This window comes from Panthera tigris, chromosome C1, assembly GCF_018350195.1.
Source record: "Panthera tigris isolate Pti1 chromosome C1, P.tigris_Pti1_mat1.1, whole genome shotgun sequence".
Lineage (NCBI taxonomy): Eukaryota > Metazoa > Chordata > Mammalia > Carnivora > Felidae > Panthera > Panthera tigris.
This window is the reverse complement of record NC_056667.1, coordinates 70829573-70857445: the sequence shown is the minus strand read 5'-3', so window position 1 is coordinate 70857445 and position 27873 is coordinate 70829573. Positions and strand designations below refer to the sequence as shown.

Below are 27873 nucleotides of genomic sequence, written 5' to 3'. Positions count from 1 at the left end.
CTTTGGTTCTATCTTTTCTTAGAATTTTTTGTTTTAAAAAGACATCGGCTTTTCTTTTAAGAGCACACAACTAAATCCCAAAGTCAAAGTCTGAGGATGCAAGTTTTTTCACTGTCAGCAAGTAATTTGTTCCGGGAATTTTCTCCATAAAACAGAGTTTCTTTGGTCCTAAACATTCTCACAAATCTGAGACGGTCCTGTTAGTCTTATGAAACATTTCCTTGTAACTTTCTTCTAGATTTGGCCCTCCCACGTAGGAGTTTATCCTTTCTATAATAAAGTGGTATGCTCTGAAAGTTCTGGATCATTTTCTCTTTAGACTTGGTTAGGAGAATACTCACTCATGTACTGTTGTCATTACTGTTTTTTAAAAGCCTACTGATGGTTTGTTTTGTAAGGAATCCTTCAGCTCTGTGTCTCTGACGCATTGTAACAAGTCTTTGGATGATGATATTTAAGTTTAGAGCTAGCATATATTTGAGGGTTGTCACTTGATCTTAGTCAGCTCCTCTTGCCTGGAAAATTGAGCTAATGATATTCATTCCATTTTACAAGTGGTTTTAGGCCCTTCATTAACATGAATGCTAATAATGGCAAACACTTATATAATCATTACATGTGCCAGGAACTCATCGAAGCACTCTACAGATATTAACTTATTTAACTCTTATATGAAGTATATGTTATCATTATCCCCATTCTAGACAGAGCAGTTAAACAACTTACTCAAGGTCACACAGTTAGTAATTGTAAGAGCTGAAATTTGAATGCAGGCAAGTTGCTTCTAGAATGTATTCCCAACCCATATACCATATTGCCGAGGATTGTCATCATTTATTAGTTTGGCAGACATTTATTGAGCTTCATCTAGGAGACCATTAAAAATCAGACGTGTCTTTTTCCTTTAGGACCTGTAGTCTGTGGTACAGAAAATTGGGGAAATACATAATAGTTAAGTTTTATGATCAACGCAGGGGGCTCGGGGAGCACTTAGAAGTACATAACGCAGCTTTGAGAGATCATGCAAGCTCTATAAAAGGGGAACATGATAATACCTACCTCAGAAGGTTGATGCGAAGATTAAATAACTAAATGCATAAAAATGTTTTGAACAGAACCCCTCACATTGAATGTAAGCTGCTATTTTTAGTAAGCCAAGTGCTGGAAGCTGTGGAATTTTGTGAAGAACTGGGCTGTGGATCTGTGAAGTGTGTTGAAGGCAGAGGAAGCTGCGAGGACAAAGACCCAGAAATGAAAGACAGCATGGCCAGCTCAGGGCACTGCAAATAACACAGAGGGCAGAGTAAAGGGAGGTCAGTCAGGGTGAGGTCATGAAGGACCTACGTGTCAGGCTATGTACTTTGGACTTGTCCTGAAGACTTTTAAGCAGGGAGTGGCTTCATCAGACTTGCATTATATTCATATTGCTGACCACATTTTGGAGAATGAATTAGAGGGGGTAAAGACTGGAAGGCCATTTGGAAGGTTATTATATTAATCCAAGCTACAGATGCTGGTGATCTAAGAGGCGGGTTGGATGTTTGGAAAGAAATTAATGGAATAAGGGACATGAATGAGGCAGAACTGACAATACTTGGTGACTGTTGCCATGTGTTCTATGAGAGAGGGAAGTCAGGGATGACACGCAAATTTCTGTCCTGGACAACCGAGAGGAAAGCGATCCTGTTACCTGTAGCTCGGATCATGTAACCTGTATATATGAGCACAGAGTCTGGAATCATTGAGAATGGGACCACAAGAGATGGTGGAATTTACAGTGAAAGAAGGTGATCTACAGAGGAATCCATGGGAGACCTGACGTCAACACTGGGTGGCACAGATTTCTTAGCATTCCTGCAGAGAGGCTAATAACCAGACTGTTGGCACAGGTTTGGTGGCAACAGTGATCTTTATCCAGAGATCCCTTTTGCTCCAAGGATCCCCATCTTGTCCCCTGGCCTCCAGAGTCTGCACTGGAGGGAGATGAGTACAACTTTTTTCTCCGGGAGTTGGCCTGATGCTCTTTATACCCCAGTATGTATTAGACCTGTGTTTTACAGAGCTCTGGTGTTCTAGGGAGATTTTACAAAATCACATCATATTATATCAAGGGGGACCTTAGAGGCCATCTTGTTCACCCATCCCAGGATGGTATTTCACAAAGAAACATGATAGCACAAAATTACATGTATTGTAAGGATACCATTTCTGAATCATTTTTCTTCTAGCTCCAAATAATATTCTTTTCATCCTAGTTCTTGTGCAAATAGGAATGCAAGTTTCTAACCTTCGATTTTACTGTGGCCCAGCAAAAATGTGGTATGTAAAGCCTCACTACCCTCCTGTTTCCATATCTGATTACAACTGTTAGTATTCCCTTTTCCATGGCAATTGACTAATATGAGGTGTGTGTGTGTGTGTGTGTGTGTGTGTGTGTGTGTGTAATATATATGTAATAGCGACTTTACTAATGAATCATATTGCCATGTTTCGCAGTGACAAACTCCTGCCTAAGTTTGGCATTTCACATATTTTCTGTTGACTCCATCAGAATTAATGTCACCTTGTTTTTTTCCTAGAATGGGAAAGGACCCAGGTTCTCTTTGCTGGCCCTAACCTAGCTCAGAATCTTCAGGGAAGCACATCTGCTGACTATGTGGAATCAGCCTAGGGGAATTTTCTGTCTTTCTTTAAATAACTGAAGTGCTGTGTTCATATAAAGTGAGTTAAAAAAAATTTTTTTTGATGTTTATTTCTTTTTGAGAGAGAGAGGGAGACAGAGCATGAGTGGGGGAGGGGCAGAGGGAGAGGGGGACACAGAATTCGCAGCAGGCTCCAGGTTCTGAGCTGTCAGCACAGAGCCCGACATGGGGCTTGAACTCACAAACTGTGAGATCATGACCTGAGCTGAAGTCGGACACTTAACCGGCTGAGCCACCCAGGTGCCCCTAAAGTGAGTTTTTAAATTAATAACTGATAGAGTGTTTTTCTTTCAGTGATAGAATTATCTTTTTATTTTTTTATTAAAAAATTTTTTTTTAATATTTATTTATTTTTGAGAGACAGAGAGAGACAGAGCACAAGTTGGGGAGGGGCAGAGAGAGAGAGGGAGACACAGAATCCGAAGCAGGCTCCAGGCTCTGAGCTGTCAGCACAGAGCCAGATGCAGGGCTCGAACCCACAAACCGCAAGATCATGACCTGAGCCGAAGTCGGATGCTTAACTGACTGAGCCACCCAGGCGCCCCTAGGATTACCTTTTTCTTAAGAATATAGGTATTTTAATTTGCAGGGTAGGTGAGCCTTAATTATATTATTTGCTAATAAGATTTACTTAACCTATCTGTGTTTCAGTTTTCTCATCTATAAAATGAGGCCATTAGAAAGCACAGAAATGGCTGTTAATTTTGAGATGTGTGGTTTTAAAGTACCATGTAAGTGGGGTGCCGGGTTGGCTTAGTAGGTGGAGTACACGACTCTTGACCTTGGGGTTGTGGGTTCAAGCCCTATACTGGGTGTAGAGATTACTTTAAGAAAAATAAAGTACCATGTAAGCTATTATGGTGATTGAAAATGAAATGTTATTATTAATTCCCAGGATGCAATGTATATGTAAAAAAAAAGATACAACAGTTGTGAACTTTAAATTTCATTTTTGGACCATGGTTGGAGATTTTTTAATATTTTATAAATGTGAGTGATTTTGTATGAATTCAGAAAATAAGTCATGAATTTATATTGCTTGACTGTTTTACTGTTTGATGAAGAATCATATGCCCAGCAAATTGTAGAATGGATTTTTAAGGGAAAAAAAAAGTAGTATTCATAAGATCCACATAAATTAAATAACAAATTAACCCAATGTACATTTTGTAAGAAGGTTGCCAGGTGAGTAGATAAAGAGAATGTTGTAGGTGGTATGTATGTGGATGTCAAGAAGGCCTTCAAGCCTGGGGATTAAAAGTCAGGATTGATATCAACCTGGCAAGGATCTCAAGGACTGCCAGAATTCTTGCACTTGGTCTATGTATCCCTAGCAAAGTAGCAATGACTTAGAGAAGATATAAAAAAAACATTACCTGCATACCTGGCAAAAAGAGGGAAGAATAACTAATATGTTAGGGAAGAGATTCCAGATTTAAATAGCTGTCAGCAGAGTAGAATGATACGCCCAAACAAGCAAGAACAACATTTTATAAGAATAGATCTGGTCATTAGGTTTAAATAAAACACATACATGCACACATTGTTTGCAACTACACAGCCACAGAGGTAAGGAAGACCTCCTTTAAAAAAAATAGTGCATGTTTGGGGAAAAAAGGAAAAAGACCCAAGGGTTTTTACTGACCAGAAATGCCGTCATGTAGAGGACATCACGCTGTGTGGTTGCCCAAAGGGGAATATGGCCATAGGCATATTAATCGAATGTGAAAAATCCAGTTAGAGAAGAAATTGTATGCTTTCTCTGGATACAAGTAAGTCCACGGGGGTGCCATAATGCCAGTCTAAGACATCACATTTGGAGAGGACTATTGTCAGTGTAGTCCCACCTGTAGGAGGTGACTGGGGTTTTGAAGGATCCATAACAGATGAAGGAATTGGGGGAGTGTCATCAAATAAAGAGAAGCAAGGGGGACAGAACTGTTATCTTAAAATATTTTAAGAATTGTTAGCTGGAAACAAAATTATATTTCAGAGGTTTGGAAGTTAAGCTAGGGTCAAGGGTAAAAGTTACAAAAAGGATATTTTAACTTATTTTTGGAGGAACATTATAAAAATTCGAGCGGTTCTCCAATGGAGCTGGCTGTCTAGTGCACTGAGGCGAGCTCCCTCTTGTTGGAAGTGTTAGGTAAGTATTAGGTGACCCTCATGTCTGGTGTTACTTAGGGAGTCTTTCACTACATAGGAAGCTAGATAGACCCACTTTAAGAATTCTTGCAAGTCTCAGAGTCTGTGACTCTACGAAAAATTTTTATTAGGTTTACCTACTGATGAGATTTTTTCATAAGTATGGGAGAATAACTTGATCTCATTTGAAGTACGCACAAGCATTAACTACTTTACTTGCATGGATATGTATCATTTGCAAAAAACCAAAACCATCTTGCCAAAGGGTCTATGAAATCCATTATCTCAGGATGGGCTAATTAGAATCGCCAAGCAAACAAGATGATTCATAATAAAACCTTCATACAGTCAAAACTAGGAACGGTGAAATTGGGGTTCCAGGATACGGGAACGTTACTCCTGTTCATTTATCTTCTCACTTGCTATTGGCTCCCTCTTAGTGATCTAGGAGTCCAGTTTGGCTCTTTTTGTATTGAAAAGTCTTCGTGAGGAACCTCCGTACTGTTTTCCAGAGTGGCTCTACCAATTTACATTCCCACCAGCAGCGCACGAGGGTTCCTTTGTCTCCACATCCTCACCAACACTTGTTGCTTCTTGTCTTCGATTTTAGAAGGACTGTGTTGTACACATGAAACTAATGGAATATTTTGTGTCACCTATACCCAAGTAAAAAAAAAAAAAAATTAAAGAAAAAAAAGGTCGTCTTCTTCTACTTGGGCAAATATCCACATGTATGTTTACACCATTCTTGTATCCACTTATTTGATCATTCACTCATTAATAAATACTCAGTGCCCACTTCACGTCAGGCACTCTGCTAAGAACTAGGGACACAAAAGTAAATTGGCTTAAATATATAGTCCAGTAAAGACAATGGGCATGAAAATGAAAACAAATATTTGCAGCATTGCTGGTGCCATAATAGAAATATGCTGAATAGTTAGGGCTCAGCATGCTACTCCTGCCATTCACGTCTTTTTCACTTGGTTCTTTCTGTACAGCTATGTTCTAAAGAACTCACTTTATTTAATGAGTTAATTAATTTATTATTTTTTTAAACCTTTTATATTTTATTATTTTTTTAATGTTTATTTTTGAGACAGAGAGGGACAGAGCATGAGTGGAGCAGGGGCAGAGAGAGAAGGGAGACACAGAATCTGAAGCAGGCTCTAGGCTTTGAGCTGTCAGCACAAAGCCTGATGTGGGATCACATACCCTGAGATCATGACCTAAGCCAAAGTCATCAGACAGTTAACGTAATTAATTAATTAATTAATTAATGTATTTATTTATTTATATTTATTTATTTTTAAATGTTTACTTATTTTTGAGAGAGAGAGAGAGAGAGAGAGAGCATGAGCAGGGGAGGGGCAGAGAGAGAGGGAGACACAGAATCCAAAGCAGGCTCCAGGCTCTGAGCTGTCGGCACAGAGCCCGATGTAGGGCTCGAACCCACAGACCGTGAGATCATGATCTGAGCTGAAGTCGGACATTCAACCAACTGAGCCACCCAGGTGCCCCACATCCTTATTTATTTTCTTAATGATTATTTTTGAGAGCGGAGGCAGAGAGAAAGGGAAACACAGAATCTGAAGCAGCTCCAGGCTCTGAGCTAACAGCACAGAGTCCAACATGGGGCTCGAAATCACAGACCATGAGATCATGACCTGAGCCGAAGTCAGATGCCCAACTGCCTGAGCCACCCAGGCACCCCAAGACTCACTTTATTTTAAAATCCTCTGGGATTACTTAGGGAAGAACAGGACTCTTGCATCTCCTATAACTCTGCTACCTTAGTATCTTTTTCACTCTTCTGAGACTCTTGAGTTTGATTTTGACCATCTTTAAACCTGGAGAAGAGGGTCAGTACAAGGATGGCCAGCACATCGAGTCTCACTCTATGCCAAGCACTTACCTGTATACTTCATGTGTAATCAGTCATTTGGCCCTTAGGGCAACCCGAGGAGGTGGTATTCTTATTATCTTTGTTACAGGTAAGGGAGCTAAGGTATAAGTGGGTTAAATAAGTTTCATGACAAGTGCCCAAGGGTACCTAAAAGCAAGTGGTAGGTCTTGGATTTGAACCCAGCAGTCTGTCTCTAGAGGCCAAGCTGTGAAAACACATTCATATTATCCCTCTGACCAGTGCCATTGTGGATTTTCCAAATATTAGATCCCAAAAGGTCTTTCCTAGAGCAATAATAAGAGATAATGATCATGACAATGACCCTGTGCCAAATGCTGCACTGAAAGGCCTTATATTCGTTCTTTCACTTGGGCCTCACCAACATCATGATGGGGATTTTATTGCCTCTGTTTTACAGATGAGGAAGCAAGGCTTAAGTTTAAGTAGATTATCCAAGTTTACCAAACTACTAAATCCTTCAGTATATGTGTATCATTAGGTAACAATACTGAGTAGTCATTGTACACAATAATAAACACATTTGTTTCAGTAAAATAAAAAGGTATGTTGAAAGAGGAAGCATTTAATGTTTTTCCTGGGGGTGACTAAGGGATAAAAATGGCATTTGTGTTATTTGAATATCATGACGCTTTTAGTTCCATAGCTGGAGTGAGACGGTATTCTGGACTTTTTTAAATTTGCCCTTTATTGAATTTAGGGTGTTTGGTTTGTAAAGAGACGGTCTAATTCAAGGAGTCCTCTAAACTTTGAGCGATCTTTCTCATTATCTATATGTGATTTAGATGTTTCTTCTTCACTGATTAACAGTTTATAAATTGATTGTTGTTTACACATTTGGACTTACTAATCTCATTTGATTACTAGGATAGTAAAAGTAGCTTTTTAAACAGAGGATTCTTTCAACAATGACGTAATGTGGCTTATGTGACTTCTATGAGTTGGATCAACCCAAATGTGGAAAAACATGAACTATAAGAAGAGCCGCAGATTCCTCTGTTCTAGGTTATAATAAACCATCCCAATTCAGAAAAGGAGTCCTTAGCTTTCCAGGTACCTGTGATGATAACATGGCTTACAGTTCCTTTGGGTGAGATGCACACTGGGAGTTGTCTCAGCTTTCTGTTCTTAACAGCACCAAGGTGCCTGATCTCAAAGGTGTTTGGTGTATTTATATACTAGGCATTTAGCCAGGGGCTGGGGGACAAATGAAGAGTGTTCTTCCTCTCTAATAATTCCTGCATTTCCATGATGCACCCCTTGAGTCCTCTTCTCTCCATCAGGTCTTCAATCACCCCAACATGTGGGGATTTCTTCTCTGAGTTCCTGTATCATCTCCCCATTCCATTCATTTGCTGTGTGTCATTTACTGCCTTAAGGGTAATTATTTTTATCTGCGTGCCCTTTTTGCCATACTAGAGAGCAAACACTTCAAGACCAGGAACTGCATCTTATTTGCTTAACTCTTACTGCTGAAATGAATAAACGTGTTAATGATTACAGGAAGACACAAGAAAGGGAAGAGAAGAGCTATTAAAGACAGCGTCTCAAAAATCCTATATAAAATTATAGCCATGCCCTACACAAATCTTTTTTTTTTTCTGTTTTACCCTGAAAAAAAAAAAAAAAGAACATTAGCATCTTGTGTAAGTATTCTTAGATGGGGAGGAAGCACATTTATGATTGGCCACACAGATTGGAACCACGATCATCATCCTCGTCCATAGGAGAGTGTGAAGACTGGTTAGGTGATACTGCATTGTTAGCACAGACGGTCCTCACATTTAAGTTTGCTGCTTGCTTTCCAAGATAAAGTTATATAAACTAAGTCTAATTTTCACTGTCTTAAGAGGGAACTCTGTTCCCACCCAATGGCCTGGAATGTTCAGTCTTTCTCTAAAGGAAATTTTTACCAGCAAAAAAGATTTTTATCTTACCAACTCTAAATTAAATATTCATATATAACATAAAACAAGTGTATGTACTTAAAGTGTGCATGTATACGCATACGTCTGTGTACATACATTATACAGGGTAAATAGAGTAAGAAATTCTATGTTTTAAGGTTTAACTTAGTTTATTTTCAAACACAGAGTGTAAGAGGTATATGGAATTGTGGGAAAGGAGTGAAGGAAGGGTCTTGAAGAAACAACCAGAAGAAACAGATGCACCTCTAACCCCCTTTGTGGGAATTGGGGGGGCCTTAGGCAAGGCAAGGCTCACACTTTGGGTGGAGACTATTGGGAGTTATTTCACACATTAGCAAGGGTAAAAAGGGTATAACTGGTCAAGAATGAATCAATGAAACATCACTGCAAATCAAATTGCAGTAAGCCTAGTAATAATTACCTACAAAGTAACCAACTATATATGGGTGAAATGGGCTTTTAAGAGTAATTCAAAGCCACATATATCAGTTGTGCTCCTGGCAAAGTTTATTATCAATTCCAGCCAACAAACTTGCACAGTTTGGGAAAAGGCTATTGAGTAAATTCATAAGGAGGGTCTCCTGAGGTGCTGTAACCTTGAGCTTACCTTGATGGCACAGAAACGTGATCAGGGCTGATTGCCTGAGATATGTTCTGTCTGAAACCAGTACATGGGGCTGAGTCATTCTAAGTGAAAACCCAGCAGAGAGAATATTTAATTTTCTCTTATGTCACCTCTGGTTACTGTCTGTGACATTCCAACTCTCCTTGCTTGCTTGCTTGAAAATTGAGCACCTACTAAGCATCCAGTCCCGATCAGGTGTCGGAAATCCAAGGTGACTGTGGCAGCATTTCTGCCCTTCAGGTGCTCTCAGTCTAGCTGGCCATGGAGGGACAAACTGTTCATGGTGTCTGATTTGACAATAAGCATGTGGAAAGTACCATGGAAACATGGAATGGGGAACATCTGACTCAGCCTGTGGGGAGTGTCTGGGGAAAGCTGTGAAGAGCAGGTGACAAATGAGCTGGACTTGAAAGAATAAGGAGGAGGTCAACAGGCAGTAAAGGTGACAGAGGCAAGAATATAAACAAAGCATAAGTGTCACTACTGATTGCTTCCTTCCTTGCCCCCTGTGGTCGGTCCTCTCTCTTAATTACCAAGAGGTTCAGATACTTAATACCTGGCAAGTCCAGTTACACTCAGAGGTTGCCTTTTGCACAGAATCAGAACATTAGAGACCTCCCAGCCACAAGAACAGACTGAGATTGACCAGGAACTTTTCTGCCTAGGAATTGCATAAGGTACTTCTGGACATCCCTGGCTCTGGCGACATTCTTTCTCCTGAGATGTTACCACTTTCAGTCAGATTTCAGTAAAGGTGTTGCAGGTCCAAGGACCATATTATCTCTTTAAGGTGACTTTGGTTTAGGGCTAAACTCTAAGAGCAAGTATTTTTCTCTCATTTCCAGATTCTTACAGGATACCTTAATGACATCTGCGTGTACTTCTTACAGTGTCTGTCTTTCCTTTCAGTGTTATCTTTTTTTTTTTTTTCTGTTTCCATTTGGCATTTACTAGTGACTTTGTTCCCTTTAAGTGATTTCCCAACATTTAAAAAAAATTATTTATTTTTTAATTTACATCCAAGTTAGTTAGCATATAGTGTAACAATGATTTCAGGAGTAGATTCCTTAATGCCCCTTACCCATTTAGCCCATCCCCCCCCCCACAACTCCTCCAGCAACCCTCTGTTTGTTCTCTGTATTTAAGAGTCTTTTGTGTTTTGTTCCCCTCCCTGTTTTTATATTCTTTTTGCTTCCCTTCCCTTGTGTGCATCTGTTCTGTGTCTTAAAGTCCTCATATGAGTGAAGTCATATGATATTTGTTTTTCTCTAATTTCGCTTAGCGTAATACCCTCCGGTTCCATCCACATAGTTGCAAATGGCAAGATTTCATTCTTTTTGATTGCCGAGTAATACTCCATTGTATATATATACCACACCTTCTTTATCCATTCATCCATCGATGGACATTTGGGCTCTTTCCATACTTTAGCTATTGTTGATAGTGCTGCTATAAATATTAGGGTGCATGTGCCCCTTCGAAACAGCACACCTGTATCCCTTGGATAAATACCTAGTAGTGGAATTGCTGGGTCGGTCGTAGGGTAGTTCTATTTTTAGTTTTTTGAGGAACCTCCATACTGTTTTCCACAGTGGCTGCACCAGCTTGCATTCCATCCTTCTAGTGTTATCTTTTACACATATTCTACGTAGGTCCTCCTACTTTACTTTGCTGTATACATAAGCCACCCATTTCCTCGTATTCCTTCTATCAAACTTTGCAGATTTGCTCAATGCTGACTAGGAATATGTTTCCAAATATTTTTTTTTCTTTTTCTGATGACACAGTTGATCCATTATAATAAGTTATTAGGTTGTACTTTACCAAATATTTTTTCTTGAATAGAAGCCTGACTGGTAATGGTTTTTCATAATTTCCTATAGGTCTACCCCATTCGGTATTACCAAATTACATTTCACATGACTCTACAGAGTCTATCAGAATTAAAGATTTTTCCTTTCCAACAGAAGGATCCCTAAGAAGCCATTCTCTTAGTGGATGGTCATCAGATTTTTGGATTAGTGGATGAAAATTAAGACTTGGGTTTGTATAAAATCTGGCACTTTGCACATTTGCCCTGAGTATGAGAGTCTCTTGGAGTATTTGTTAAAGATTCAGGTCTTTGGACCCCACTCCAGGCTTCGAATCAGAACCTCCATAAAGGAACTAGAAACTGCTGCATACATGGAATGTGCCTGCAGATGAATTCAGTGGGCAAAGGCCCCACTTTCATGTTTACTTTCCAGTTGGGGTGATGGGCAGTTAGTAAATCCGTCAGTCAACCAGCCAACAAATAAAGATCAGTGCAGAGAGTGATACAAGGAAACCAATATTTTAGGGAATGGCTGGACTGGGCACAACTTTATTTGTCACAAAGGAAGACCTCTCCAAAAGGCATACTTGGAGCTGAGAACTAAACAATGAGAAGGAGCTGGTGAAGTCAGGACCAGGGAAAGAGTTCCTGTCCATCTTGTTTACTTCTGTGTCCTGGGTAATTAGCACTAACATTGGCTCCTCTTGGGGCTCAATAAATTTTTGTTGGATGATACACACACACACACACACACACACACACACACACACATACACACACACATATATATGTATATGTTATATATATATACACACACACATGCTCTTGTGGGGAGGAGAAGTGATCATTTGGGACCTTTTGGCTCAGTGAGTATAGTACGTCCTCCTTTTACCTGTTCCTCTTGCGATTAATGTAAAACTAGTGGAAAATGTTTTTTAATTAACACTGCAATAATAAACCTCACATTTTACAGAATTGACTTTTATTGGTTCTCCTTCAAGGGTTATGACACGGTTTTACCATTTCATGATTTTCTCAGACTCTTACTGTGCTTTTTTCTATTTAGTAAACTATCTGAAGGTAACACGGAGTGAAACTCCTATTAAGAGATTTGTTAGGAGAGGCAGTCTTGACCTTCTTGTTTTTCAGCTACATAGGATCAGTCTGATGGCATTTCTCGCAGTAGAAATCTAGTGCATGCAGATATATTTGTACCCAAAATAGAAACAAAAATAGCTTTAGTGAGAGCTTTTTGTAACAAAAGATATGCTCCTAGCGAAGAAATAAAGACGATAATGAAAGATATAAGGAAGAAGGTAAATAGCACTTGGCTCATGCTGCCTGGAGATTATCTTTGCTAGGGTATTTGGAAATACTGTATATTTTGTGGTTTTTTCTAAGTGCACACATGTTCATACACAATGCATGCTTAACTTCTTTTTAATCAGAATGAATTCCTACTATACCCATAGTGTTTTGTAACCTGCTTTTTTTTTTTTGTAAATTCAACAATACATTATGAACATCTTCTACATTGGTAGTATTATTTTCAGTACTGTTATTGTTTATATCAATATTATTGTCAACTCTTTCAGTGTTTCAACAAGATTGTTTTTAATATCTCAAAAATATTGTTTATGTTGAAAACAAGGTAATAATAGCTACACTGCCATGGGGTATTCTTAACATTTCTGTCACTTTAAAAACTCAGTCCATGGTGACCCTGTAGAGAACAGGGTCAACTTCAACTCTTGTGAAGACCGTCAGGCAGTATGCTCTTACAGTTTCTTGTGCACACCCTGCTTGGTAATCAGTTACTCCTCTGTCTCCTTTGTCTTGCTATTCCCAGTGATTAGCATAGTGCTAGCATAGTGATTAGCATAGCGCATGACACTTAAGTGCTCACCATACATTAATTGAATAAACATTGGTATCTGAGAGCATTCTGGGCGTCCTCACCTAGACACCAGTTTCTGCTGGAATCATGTAACATGCACCTTAGGTTTACCATAAAATTCTCTCTCTCACTTGGCACCGTAGGGAGCATCCGTATTTGCTTTTCTGTTCAGTTACTTGGGACTACACATTGGCCATGACTGAAGGAAGCTCTGCGTGCAACTCAGACTATCAAATGTGAGGGCCAAAAGGAACCTTGCAGGTCATTCTAGTCCAATTCCATTAGTATACAGGTAAAGAAATTGGGAGCAGAGAAACATAACGACCTTTTAAGAAGCATACTCTAGGGTCTGGATTCGGATTGAGATCCCTTACTCCCTCATGTAGCGAGCTTTTGGTAAGTACTGTATATATGGTGCTTGGCTAAGCACTGGGTATCCCAAGTTGAATAAGACACAAAAGGGATCTTGAGGATCGGGCTAGCAGGGCAGCCAGATGCGAATAGGACCGAGCATCATAAATCGTGTGTGTGTGTGAGTACGCGTGCATGCGCGTGCACAACAGCGACTGAAGTGTTCTACCGGATTGTGTTTATGAATTGCCTTAGGAAGCACAGCAGGGGAAATAAGCAACACTGAGTAGTCAGAACTACCATTTTCTGGGGAGTTTCTGTGTTGGACACTCCATGCATGATCTCATGACATTTTCACAAAAATCCTGTCAAATCAGTATCATTCCATAGCTTAGAAACTGGTAGGAGGCCCAGGAAGGTGAATGGATTCGCCCGTAGTCAACTCAGTGTCTGCTTAATCTCCAGCCTATCCTCTTTTTACTATAACAGGATGGTTAAGTGGGTTTCCTCCCAAAGGCAAATTCCATCTGATTGCTAGAGGCAGCTTAGAGCTGTGCTGTGAAGGAAGGATTGGAGGCCATATGTGGATTCAGAAGCAGGTATTGTGGTGGATTAATGATGGCAGCCAGGGGCATAGGAAGGAGGGTGATGGCTCTTGCGTCATGACGTTGTAAGTCCTAAGCTATAACATGCTGTTGCTCTTCCAGGCCCAACTTTCTCTAAGTCAAGTGCTGCTCCTACTAATTCCTGTTCCCTTCCTCTGAATTCAGAATGGTATTTTGTGCCATCTGGTATTTCATCCAGAATCTCATATTCTACGCAAGTCAACTTTTCTATGCAGTGTCCCATACTTTAGAAAGTGTTCAACCCTCGTTTTGAAAATGTTCAACCCCATCAAAGATACTCCTTTAACGTCCTCTCAGAACCCCGCTCTGTGCTAATGACAGTTTGTGTGATAAAATATTCTATGCCTGTAGCTTAATAATGTTAACATTTTTAGGTAGGGTGCAACAGAGACCTTTCTAATCTGAAGGAATGACTCCAGCAAGAATTTCAGATCCTTGGGCAGACTAGTTGGGATCTTTCCATCTTTAAAGTCATACCAAGCAAATAGCTGTCACTCTCTCAATACACACAGCTGACCTCACACCTTTTCTTAGATGCTAGAGAGTTCTTGATATACTAGTGAGGTTCTGAGGTATTGTTAGTCCATACATATTATGCTTAAAGCGGAGTCTGGAGGTGGAGATGGTGTTTCTTGCTTATTCAGTTTATGATTTCCAGCTGTGGCCCAGAGTTAAACACTAGAATTAGGTCTAGGCTGTGGTTCTAGCTGCTATGTCTCTCCTTTAAATTTTATCTCGTCACCCCTGGGCACTGAGATTTTCAGTTTTCCAAAGCTGGCCACAAATTTAAAACAAGTGTCTAAAACCAGTTGTTAGAGTCAAAAGGCCAAGCAGAAGTGACAATAGTGTTAAATGAATCATTTGTGGAATGCTTAACTGCTCATCTTCTATTTGAAGTGTCTTAGCGTTTTCTTGCTTTCTGTAGTAAAAATAGGTTTACTGAAAGTATATATTTTCATTCCTTTCACATATGTGACAATCTATTTTCTGAATTATTGGATTTCTGAAACACTGTGGCGAAACGAATATGAATTTAGAGTCAAACCACATCTGGTAGTGTTAGTTTGAGATCACTGAACAAATTACCTGATGCCACAAGAGCATTCCCACTTAAATACTCTGTTAATGTGTGACTTGAACGTTATAACACTTCTGACCAAGAATAGCTTTTTACCTTAAAGTTTTTACTTTAAAAATTTCTTTTCAAATAAGAGGAGAGCCTCCCTTGGATGAGGTTCGCAACCTTTTATGTAGAGTTGTAATTTTCTATTTTAGTAAATCAGACAGCCCTGTGGCTTACTAGGTTAGCATTATTGCCTGTGCCCTGCCACTTTTTCCTGGACTGAAAACAAAGAATAACAGACTGAACATATTTAAAATACATCCTCCTGTGTGATGAAATGAGTAGTCCATGTGCCAAAGCACAACAATTCGGTGTGAGTGATTGCTTTAATTAGTATAGATTTTTATTTGTGTGCCGCTCACATGTCAGGATTTTTTTTTAATGGCATGTGTGATTTTTTTTTTAATTTTTAATGTTTGTTTATTTTTGAGAAAGAGAGTGGGAGAGAGAGACAGAGCACCAGCGGGGGAGGGGCAGAGAGAGAGAGGGAGACACAGAATCCAAAGCAGGCTCCAGGCTCTGAGTTGTCAGCACAGAGCCCGACGAGGGGCACAGACTCCCAAACCATGAGATCATGACCTGAGCCAAAGTCAGATGCTTAACCGACTGAGCCACCCAGGCGCCGCTGCACGTGTGAATTTTTAAACAGAGGAAAATATGGCTACAAGCGTGACTAGCGGAATAGAAAAAACTATGAGTCCTGAAGAACAGGTTTCATGCAACTTGAAGTCTTTGTCTTCTGCACATCCTTTCACGAAAACCCCAAGAATGTTGAACTATCTTAAGTATAGTCCCGTGAGGGACCCTTCTTCTTAGATGGACTGGTGTTCTTCCTTCCGATGTCCTGTGTAATGTGGGGGTGAAGTATTAACCAGAAGGTTTTTTGAGGTATTTTGAAAACTTCCAAAGAAGAGAGGAGGGCTGTTATAGACTGTCTAACATGATATTGATTAGGGACTTGGGAAGATCTTTTATTTCACTTGTCACCAATATTTTCATTTGTAATTCTATCTTCCTAAGTGTTAGACATTCCTTAATTTGATATTTCTGATTACCTTAAATTGCAGTCATTAAATATCATTTCAGCACTGTAATTGCATATTCTAGTATATGATTCACTGTACTTTAAAAATTAACATTGAACTCATGATACTGGTTTTTGAGTATGGCACTGAAACTAGTTTATTTAATTACCAGAGGAAAGCTCATTTATAGTCTAATTGGACAATTAGCGAGTCTCTTAAACAGGTACTGAAGGAACATAGTGCCTCATTAAAATAAAACCTAATTGCTTCTTGTCAACGTAACTGACCTGTCACTCGGCAATAGAAGGAAATTAGATTTGTTATGCAAATGTAATCATCATGAAAATGTTCACTCTTAGTAGCTGGCACATGGTAGGTGATTGCTTAGTAAATATTTATTAATGGAAGGACATATGGCCAAAGTTGCCACCCACTGCTGGTGACTCCTAAGTCAACATTTCAATTTGGAGCTCTCAAGCTGCCGACAGCCTTCTACACGTCTCTGGCTGGAGGAGCCACGGGTAGTCCACACACCAGATGCATATAAAACCGGACCCTGTCTCCTTCTAAACCTGTCCCTCTGCTGCCCCCTCTGACTGGTTATCAGAGCCACATATGACCCAGTCACCCAGATTCTTTCCTCTCCCTCTGTTCTCACATCCAGCCCTCCTTACCGTCTGCTGATAACCTTCTGCTTCTGTCCATCTCCGCCAGCACTGCTCTTCCCATCCTTACCATTCTCGCCTGAACTGTAGCCAGTCTTCAGGGGAGTCTCCAGGCCAGGCCAGTGGGTCTCATGCTTGTTACAGTGAAGCATTCCCCAGGGAGCCGGCTCAACCTGAAGATGCCCAGATCTTACTTTCATCAGTTTCTCACTTGGTAGGTCTGGGGAGGGCCCGGAAATCTGAACTTTGAAGAGCCCCTACCCCTGCCAGGTGGTTCGGATGCAGACTTTGAGCTCCACTTGTCCATCCCCAGCACTGAAAGCTTCACTCTAAAATGTAAGACGTATCCATGCCCCTGATCAAAAACCTTAAAGGAACTACCATTCTGCAGCAGTCGTTTTCAAACAGCAGTCAGTGGGGCTCCCAGGGGTGCCTCAGTGTGTGTACATGTGTGGAGTGGGGGTCGTAGTGTGAAAAGGTACATGGGTTCTGCTGTGAAGGGCTTTACTCAACTCCTTCTCACCCCCTGCTGCCCATCTCTGTCTTGAGTCAGAGGAGTTTGGATTTTGAACTTTGACAAGAGGTTTCCTTTGGGAAGTCTGACTTGAAAAAAAACCGCTGATCTATAGAAGTGGTTTTTCCTTTTTTTTTTTTTTTTTTAAATCAGGACCCACAATAAGAACTAGTGTGCATTCTATATTATGGCCCAGTTCACGCACACATTTTTGTGTGTAACTGAAACAAGTTTCATGAAACATACCCTTACTATACTTGCTGCACTCTGATGTTTTCTGTTCTGTGCCATTTCATCTTTTAGAAAATTGCTGGTTACAGCCCACTAAGTTGATTTCACAGCTCGTTAATGAGTTGCAATGGAGTCTGAAAAACCTCTGATCTAAGCTTTCTCAATGGGATTCCTTTATGAACCACAGAAAGTAGAGATATTTCTAATCTTCCCAAGGATGATATATGACTCATACCATGCTAGACACTTGAGAGAGAAATTAGTTCATTACTACAATGGACACCTGAGGGCAAAGGCTTATGGGGTCTGATCTTTACAATAAATCCCAACTCCTAAGTGTTTCCCACAGGGCCCTTGCTCAGAGGTGCCTGGTGTGTGTATATGTATTGGGGTGGGGGGTGTGGTATGAAGATGACAGTGAATCGGCAACATGGGTCTGGCCTGTGTCATCTGTCAGACTTTACCCATACTTCCTCAGTCACAGCTCTGGGTTAAAACCATTCTGAACTATTTGGAACTCTCCCAATGCATCATGCTGTTCTCACCTCTGCACTGCTGGTCTTGAGCTTCAACACCCAGCTCAACTGGCTGCCACTTCGCCTGAGACTTTCCGTGACAACAGTCAAAATCATCACACATAGCATCCAGGTTCCCTGCCTGTCAGCCTGTGAAGGGCAGGATTGTACAACCGTTCACAACAGCAGATGTTAACAGCTCATGCAGTACCTGGCCCTGGGAGGGCTCTTACTAAATTTCAGTCACCTTCAACTGACTCCTCTCTGCTGAGTGTGGGGCTTCATACTTAGTCCTGAGAATACAGACTGTGATGAGGCAGATCCACATGCTTAGGGAGCTTACAACAGGCCTGAGAAAGAGGGCATGTGTATTAAAAACTACCTTCAGGGGCGCCTGGGTGGCTCAGTCGGTTAAGCGGCCGGACTTCGGCTCAGGTCATGATCTCGCGGTCCGTGGGTTCAAGCCCGGCGTCGGGCTCTGTGCTGACAGTTCAGAGCCTGGAGCCTGTTTCGGATTCTGTGTCTCCCTCTCTCTGACCCTCCCCCATTCATGCTCTCTCTGTCTCAAAATTAAAAAAAAAAAAAAAAAAAAAAACTACCTCCAGGATAGCCCAGTGCCCAGGGGTTTGCATGAGGGAGTTCGCCCCAGGTTCAAATTATGACTCTTCTATTTGTTGGCTTCTGGACCCAGGACAAATTCTTGAGCCACTCTGAACTTCAAATCACCATACGTAAGCTTGGGATAACGGTAAGAGTGGCAACCTCACAGGGCTGTGAGTGTTAAATGACCGGTGTGTGTAAAGCCTTGAGCACACTGCCTGGCCCAGAGCTCTCGGGAAATGTTAGAGTGAATGAGGCAGGCAGAGAGCTCAGTGCCACGTGGATGTTGTCGGTGAAAGTGCCACGGGAGCTGAGAAGAAGGAAGGATCACTGCGGGCTGGATGAAGGTGGAGGTCCATGGAGGAGGCAGAAATTGAGCTAAGCTTAGAAAGAAAAGTAGACTGTGGATTAGGAGGCAGGAAGGCATTCCCAGCAGGGCAAACCAGAGGGCCCATAGAGGCCAGAGGAGGACTGTGCACGCCTTGCCTGCAGTCCAGCTTTGCTGCTAGTGTTTGTACGTTTATTTACGTATAGGATGTGCTCAAACATTTTTCCAAGTGGAAGCTGAAGATATTCATGTGTAGAGGTGCTTATTTGCTTATTTTAAAGAAATCTGCCCCCCCTGTCTCTTTTCAGTTACTTTTTGCTATGTATCTGTGGAGTCTACAGTTTTGCTCACGGGGTCGGCTTGATTAAACTCTTTGAGTCAGCATAGAGAAATGGTTTGCAAAACCGGCTGTGCACAGTTACCCCCCAGGGAACTTTTGAGTCCTACAGATTTCCACATCCCACCCCCGACGTTCTGACTGTTGGGTCTGATGTGGGACTAGGGAATCTGCATTATCAAAAACCTGCCCTGGTAATTTGGATGACCAGTTGGGTTTGGGAACAGTTAGCTCAAAGTATTCATCTCCATAGTTTTTAGCCATACTGTCTGATCATTGTGTCCAGGAAACAAACAAGTCAAATTTGTTTGAATTTTATGAGAGGTTGAAATTCCTAGTCTCGTAGAATGTGGCAATTTTCTACTTGGAAAAGAGTTCAGAAGCCACTTAACCATCTCTCTCAGTTAGGAAAAATCCCTTAACTTTGTACATCTCAGGATGGTCTAGGCAAAGGAGGTAGTCAGCTGAGGGAAGGCTCTCTGCTCACTGAAGAACCGGTTCCCCTGCTAAATAGCTTCATTACTTAGAAAAAACTATCACATCCAAATTTTGCCCCTTTGTACTTTTCCCTCTGTTTCTGGGTGACCTTTTGCCATGGCACAGGGTAAGTCTGCACTTTCTTCTTCTTTTCTTTTTAAATGTTTTATTTACTTTTGAGAGAGAGAGAGAGACAGAGTGCAAGCTGGGGAGGGGTAGAGAGAGAGGGAGACACAGAATCTGAAGCAGACTCCGGGCTCTGAGCTGTTAGCCCAGAGCCCGACGCAGAGCTCGAACCCACAAACCGTGAGATCATGACCTGAGCCAAAGTTGGACGCTTAACCGACTGAGCCACCTAGGCGCCCCTGCACTTTCTTTTTCTACATGATGGTCTTTCAGGCTTTTGAGGTGGTTAGCACATCATGTCTTTCCTAAGCCTTTTCTTCTCCAAGGGGAACATACTTGATTTTCTTTCCACTGGTTCCCAAATAGACACCTTGGATCCATTCCTATTTGTTAATGCCTGATTAAAAAAAAAAAAAAAAAAAAAAAGTGTTTAGGACTTGTCCTGACCTCTCTTTGAAAACTCTGCTTATTCCCAGCTGGCATGGTCTGAGCATTGAGTTTAAATACTCAAAAAACATTTGTGTTAGCCTTTTTTTCCAAAACTTTTTGGAACTTGATAGGGGACTGACTGATCTATATTTCCCAGGGTCCATCATCTGTCCCCTTTTTAAGGAATAGGCCAGTTGCCCATCTGTTTGTTTTTGACATCTCCTTCATTCTGTAGGAATTCTCCAAGATGACAGATTCCCAAGGCCAAAACCATTCCTAACATGTTCTTCTCCTTTTAAATTGTTTTGGGGCCCCATAACTAGCTGTCGACCTACATTAACCGCCTCCCCCACCAAAGAACGAACTGCTAGGTAAACCGTGCATCTACCCTGAGATGTGTTTGGTGGGAGAACTTGGCTGCCGAGTGGAGGAGTCAGGAAGCGGCGTGTTTCCCAGGCTTATTGCCCTGTGTGCAGCCATCACCTCAGACGGCATGCCGAAGCACGGGTTCTCTGGCAGCTCAGGGTGTTTCGGCTGCTCCGTCAAAGAAGGCTTGCGTTCTGTTGTTCTTGGAAACAGTATAAAGAAAAGGTCAGCAGATTTTTGTTTCTTCTTACTCCTGCGGCCAGCCTATATTTTTGTTGGAATTCTTTCTCCCTTCTTTCCTCGCGTCCCTTCCTCCATTCCTTCTTTCTTCCCTCCTTCCCTTCTTCCCTACTTTCCTTCCTCCCTTCTTCCCTCTCTCCCTTCCTTCCATCCTTTCCTCCATCCTCCCTTCCTTCCTTTCTCCCTCCCTCTCTTCCTCTCTGCCTTCCTTCCTTCCTCCCTTCCTCCCTGCCTGCCTGCCTGCCTGCCCACCCGCCAGGAAATCTTTATGCTAGCAAACCAAAGAATGACTTAATCATGACATATGCGGCTTCACAGTCAGACATGACATACCGTAAATGGAGCTTCACAGGCTAAAACTACCCTTCTGCCTTCCCCATCACTCTAGTAATAAGATTCTGTGTCCATTGCTGAACAGCCTAGCATGTGGACAAGAGCACAGGCTCTGGTACCAGGATGCCTGGGTTTAAATCCTGGCTCTTCCATTTATGAGCAGTGTGGCTTTGAACATTTTACCTTGCTTCTCTATGCTCCAGTTTCCTTAGGTTTAAAATGAGAGTAGCATTGGTATTTTTAGATAGTGTTAATAATACTAATTAGGTTGTCATGAAGAGTAAATGGTTAATTCATACAAAATTCTTAGAACATATAAAATTCTTATAATCATTGCTCAATGAAAGGTTTGGCAAGTGTTGATTGAATGAATTGTTTTATGCAATTCAATACAAAGGGAGAATATATATGAGTCACTGCATTATGACAAACAAGGCATCACTTTGGAGATTTATTTAGAGTCTTCAGGTCCCCTGACTAATCTAAACCAGAGTTTCATGCTGGGGGAAAAAAAACAAAAAACTTTTATGATTTAAAAAAAAAATCCCATTTTAAAAACTGTTTTCAAGGGTACCTGGGCGGCTTAGTGGTAAACGTCCTACTTCAGCTAGTTTCATGATCTCACGGCTGGTAGGTTCGAACCCCACATCAGGCTCTGTGCTGTGACAGCTCAGAGCCTGGAGCCTGTTTCTAATTTCGTGTCTCCCTCTCTCTGCCCCTCTTGTGCTCATTCTCTCTCTCTCTGTCTCTCTCTCAAAAATAAATAAACATTAGGGAAAAAATGTAAAAAATAAAACAGTTTTTAGGAAAAGATGTTGGCAATTTACTTTTATCCTTTTTTGACATGTGTATGTGTTTGTGTGAAATATATCATTCAGACAAAATTATATAAGATATATCTACAGTACAAAGAATAACACTTAAAAGAATAAAAAAAAACAAAAAACTTAAAGAATACCTGTGTACTTGCCACCCAGTGTAATAGAACGTTACCAATATCTTTAGCATGGCCTATGTGTCCTACCCCAGTGACCCTCTCTCCTATAGAAATAACCATATCCTAAATTTTATGTTAATCGTCTTGCTTTCCCTTTTGGTTTTACCACATATGGATGTAATATTAGACATCAAATTGTTTAGGTTCGCCTGATTTTAAAAAAACAATACCACAATTAACATTGAGTTTGGTTATCAGTGTTTTAGATTCATTTCCAGTATCTTCTTTTGTTCTTTATTTGTCCTACTTTGCTATGTTTGACCGTATCCACTACCCCCCCCCCGCTTTTTTTTTATTGAGATCTTTTTTTTTTCCTTTCCTTTGGTTCCATTCTTCCCCTTCCATTGGTTTGGAAGTTATATACTCTATTAAATTTTGACATGCATATTTAACAAAGTATAAAGTTAATCAATATTTTCCCCTCTTTCCCATTAACACAAGGATCTTGGAACCCTCCTACCAGGATTTCTTTGGAATCATGCAATTTCACACAGAAAGGAGTCTTCACATCAAAATTGGCAGCTACAGCTTTTGATGTCTGGTGTTTTTAGTTCTTGTCTCTTAACAACATAGTAATGCTCTCTTGGGAATAGCAGAGAACAAAAAATGTTACCGTTATGGGAAATAGAGACCGTTGGAGCTGGATGGGGCCTTAAAGATTATCTACACTAACATTTTTCAAAGTTTCTGACAAAGCCCAACAGTCAGAAATAATATAGTTTACTTCATAACAAATACACACAGAAAACATGGCATGTAAAACTGAAACATTGCATGAAACAGAACTTCCCTTGGTCTGTACATACGCTCTGAGCTATTCCATTCCATTCTTTCATTTAAAAATCCCCAAACTTGTCCAAATCCATTAAATTGATTGCATGCCCACGAAGATGTCCTGGCCCTAAATTTGAAAAACCCAAAACTTGCCTACAGTCCTCAGTTTATGGCTTAGGAAACCGAACCCCAGCCAGATGACATGGGTCTCCCAGAGTCGTACAGTAAGTGAATGTTAGCAGCCAGTCTCTGATCTCTTATCTCCAAGGTCTTTATTCACATATGTCAGCCAGACCAAAAATGATACAGGAGGGAATGAAAAGGGAAGCCTTGGTGAGCTGGAATTAGGAAATGGGGAATTAAACCCTCCTGATAACTCCTAAACATCTAATTTGGCAGATGTCTTTGACAAAGCATCTGATGATAATCACTACTTGGTGAACCCAACTCCATGTTAGGAACCACTTTCCATTACTTCTGACCCCTCACAACCACCCACACAGTCAGGAGTGTTACCCTTCTTTTGTACATGAGGGAATGGCCCAGAGAAGCACAGTGATTTGCCTCATTCATGGAGTTCATAAAGTGAGGAGCTGGGCACACCTTTCTGACCCCAAAGTTCATGGCATTTCACAGCCTTACCCGGCCTTTTTACAACTCTTGACTTGACTTGCCTATTGTATCTCTCAGAATGAAGATAAAGCGACAAGAGGGATACCGTCTAGGACTAATTCTAACCAGTAGGAATAACTAGTTGGTGATATGATTACAGACTTGCTTGTTTATTCTGTCTCCTCAGTAGCACTTTAGCTCCCGGATGCATAGTCCTTGCCTCATTCAGTGCCTAGTACAGTTCCTGGCACATTGTTAGCTCACAATGAATGTTTATCGAATGGATAAGCAAGAACATTTAGAAATGATAAGGACTTTGGGGAAAAGAAACCATATGGAGAATAACTGCCAAGGTTCAAAATTAGATGTTTGATGGTGACCTACTTACTTATAAGCTATCTGATGGTGAGCTGGTTACTTCTCTTGTGCCTCAGTTTCCTGAGGATGATAACAGTGTCTACCTCACAGTGTGGTTCTGTGAATTAATAGAGGAAAAGTATTTACACCAGCACCTCACTCATAGTAAGCATTGTATAAATGTGAGCTGTCACTGTTATCTGAGGTTATGGCAACTAAGGGAATTTTGAACCTATGTCTCATATTTTAGGAAAAACTTGTCAGAAAGCTTAGTGGTGGGGCACCTGGGTGGCTCAGTCGGTTAAGCGGCCGACTTCAGCTCAGGTCATGATCTCGCAGTCCGTGAGTTCGAGCCCCGCATCGGGCTCTGTGCTGACAGCTCAGAGCCTGGAGCCTGTTTCAGATTCTGTGTCTCCCTCTCTCTGACCCTCCCCCATTCATGCTCTGTCTCTCTCTGTCTCAAAAATAAACGTTAAAAAAATTAAAAAAAAAAAAAAAGAAAGCTTAGTGGTAAGCTAAGTATGATCAGATATCTGGCGACTCAGAAGAGATTACCCTTCGTGTGCACTTGGTGCTAAAATTGTGCTAAATAAATTGGCTACAAGCACATTTCTATGTCATCATGAAACAGATTTCTTTCTGACAACAACAAAAACAAAAACCTAATCCAGAGCAGAGTATTAAGTAGATGGCCTATGAATATATCAAAAAGCAGACAGTGCTTTCTGTCAACATAGTTTTATAAAGAATACAATTTGTGAACAGGTGACTTAAGAGACCAGGAGAATGCCACAGATGCAGTGTGTCTTATTGTCAGGAAAACATTCAGAACATCTGATTTAAATTCCTAATGTTTATTAATTTTTGAGAGAGCACGTGAGTGGGGGAGAAGCAGATTGAGGGGTAGACACAGAATCCGAAGCAGGCTCCAGGCTCTGAGCTGTCAGCGTAGAGCCTGAATCAGGGCTCGAACTCACGAGTGGCGAGATCATGACCTGAGCCGAAGTCGGATACTTCTCCTACTGAGCCACCCAGGCACCCCAGAACATCTGATCCAGCGAACAGCAGAGGTGTGAGGCCTCCCCACACAGACTCCTGGAATTTGGCCTCGTTTTCTCCTCTGCAAAGTGTGTGTCATGACTGCAGCAGCCTTCTAGTGTGGTTCAGAGAACTGACGGAGAGAAGGTACGAGTAGTGCTTAGCAGGAGGGAGGTAAATGTGAGCCCCTAATTAGGAGCCCCGGGTAAGCCGGTAAGGAGTCGAAAGAGAACATGGTTAATAGGCAAGGACGTGCCCAGCTGTTTGCCTCTAACGAGCCCAGGTCTCAAGTGCTCAGAGGAAGCGTGGAAGTTTGCTTTGCAGTTGTCAAAACAAATCCTTAAGGTCCCTTGATGCCGCTGACTGAAGGCCGGGTGAGAAGAAATCTAAATAAGCAGCCCGGCTTCCTTTTCTGTCACTGCAGGGGCCTTCGTCGTGTGCTGGACCCCGGGCCTGGTGGTTCTGCTGCTGGATGGCCTCAACTGCACGCAGTGTGGCGTGCAGCACGTGAAAAGGTGGTTCCTGCTGCTGGCGCTGCTCAACTCCGTCATGAACCCCATCATCTACTCCTACAAAGACGAGGACATGTACAGCACCATGAAGAAGATGATCTGCTGCTTCTCTCAGGAGAAGAACCCGGAGAGACGCCCTTCCCGCATCCCCTCCACCATCCTCAGCAGGAGCGACACAAGCAGCCAGTATAAGGAAGACAGTATCAGTCAAGGCACGGTCTGCAACAAGAGCAGTTCCTAAGCTGTGGGTGTCCCTGTGCCCACCCAGGCCTCCTCTGGGAGAGGAGCTGTTAAGAATGGCTGCCTGTCTCTGACAACACCCACCTACAGTGTTATTTGAGGTCTAAATTAATCACTGGCAGATTTTTTAAAAATCACTTTACATAGTTTAAAAGCATGAGCAGTAAAGAGGGAACACAGCGCATTTAGAGAAAATGCACAAAAGAGGGAAGACAGCACAGCAGATTCCTGAGTGATGTCCTGTGAACCACACAGAGGACCATTCTGGGCCCTGCCGCCATCTTGTAGCCATTCTCTTTGTGCTTTAAAAGGATGTTGTTAAAGGGCTTAGACCAAGATAAATAACGATGTTACTTGAGCCACTTGCTATAGCTGCTTGGAAAGCCTATGTAGTTCTTTCTGCATGCATTTAAAATTTTTTAAATGCTTCAGCTATATTTGTTTCCTCAAAGAAACCGTGGCCAGTAGCTAGGTGTTCAATAGGAATCTCAGAAAAACAAATCAGTAAGGGCTCGAGATTAGACTTGATTTTTAAATGAAAGAACATTCTGAGGAAGAAGATTTACTTAGAAACAAAAAAAAAGGTAAATGTTAGAAACTTAGAGCAGAAAAAAAGGCCTTGATGTGATCGCCGAAGTGTGCATGGATGTGTATACACATCTGTGTGTTTATACATTTCTAATTTGTAGTTACAGACCTCAAGGACAGTGGTAGTGAAATAAATTCACTGGCCATCTAGGCTTTTCAGTCTAGAACTATAGCTGTAGAAATGACCTGTTGTGCTCTAAAAGAAAAGAAAAAGAGGTGATTCATTTGCAAACAGACATATAGCAAAGTAAAAGGTATATTGATAAGTGGGCCTGAATTCCTTTCATATAGGACCATATATGAGCTTGACTTGGGTCCTTATTTTCAGTTAACTCCATACCACTGGTGGCTTGTCGGATTTTAGTATATGGAATAATTTTCACATTTCATATTTTGCTTACAGTTATTGACATGTTTCTGGTACTTGTCTTACATATGGACTGAATTTTGATCTGAGTTCTCTTTTAAAATTTTCACCTTCAAATACGTAAGCAACATGAAAGGCAAGTCAGTAAGAAAAATAAAAAGCTTCAGACACACAGGCTACTGACCAAAGTTTTTTATATAAAGCATTTAGAATATATTCTGATTTTAAAATAAGAATAACTTCAAGGCAGATATTATAATATTTATGTAGTTTGCAAAAGAAGTTTACATTTTTTTTGCTATTGTGATGTAACATTTATGTGCAAGAACTACTTGTAATAAAAGGATTTGAAAAGTCATGCTTTTAGATATAATGGCCTAAAATAGAGAGTATTATGATTTGAAGGTGTAGATGTCACAAACTCCATGTAGTAAGTGGAGTATATCTGAAGCTTATATCAAGAACACCTATAAAATTAAATAAAGAATTTGTTCTCTCTTGTTGAGGTGCATTATTGCTTTGTGTATTTTCTAAGTAAAAATATAGTTTGTGGTAACTATAACACACATATCTATTGCAGAAGAAAAATCAAATTTGCCATGAAGTACATACTCTCAATGTTTTATGTAAGCATCTCGAATCTACAGCTGGCCAAAGGGTGGAGGATTGAAATTGAATCCCAGTCCCTGAATAGCTACTAAGGGATCTTTAAAGGTTTTATTTTGAGGAAAGCACTGTTTTTAGTACCCTGCAGCAGAATGTAGTGTTCAGAATAGTGTCTGGAGGGGATCCAAGTGTGGGAAATTCATGATGGAAATATACAGCTTTTGTTTTTATGTGCACACTCATATCTCAGTGATGGTTCAAGAGTAGAGAGGTCATGTATATTTGGAATTGACAAGTGGCAAGGGTCACAGGGCTCCCCTAGAGCATGGCAAATGCATCTCTTAGTTGGAGAAAAAAACGAAGAACGAACGCCTTTCCCCTCAAGCCTAGGACCCCAAGCTTACCTGCAAGTCATTGAGATGATGGTTCTAAAAGTTCGACCTAGACCCTTTCAGACCAACC

General features: G+C 41.0%; 1 protein-coding gene across 4 annotated transcripts in view; it reads left to right on the top strand.

Annotated features, from left to right (window-relative positions):
- Nucleotides 1-27308, top strand: part of LPAR3 (lysophosphatidic acid receptor 3) — a 100532-nt gene extending 73224 nt beyond the window's left edge. For 3 of the 4 annotated variants that reach the window (XM_042997703.1, XM_042997704.1, XM_042997705.1), the window contains exon 3: nucleotides 25523-27308. In XM_042997703.1, coding sequence (XP_042853637.1) covers nucleotides 25523-25851 — 329 coding nt within the window. In that variant the 3' untranslated portion in view covers nucleotides 25852-27308. The remainder of the gene's footprint in view (nucleotides 1-25522) is intronic. The other variant, XR_006221646.1, reaches the window with a different exon arrangement.
- The last annotated feature ends 565 nt before the right edge of the window (nucleotides 27309-27873 follow it).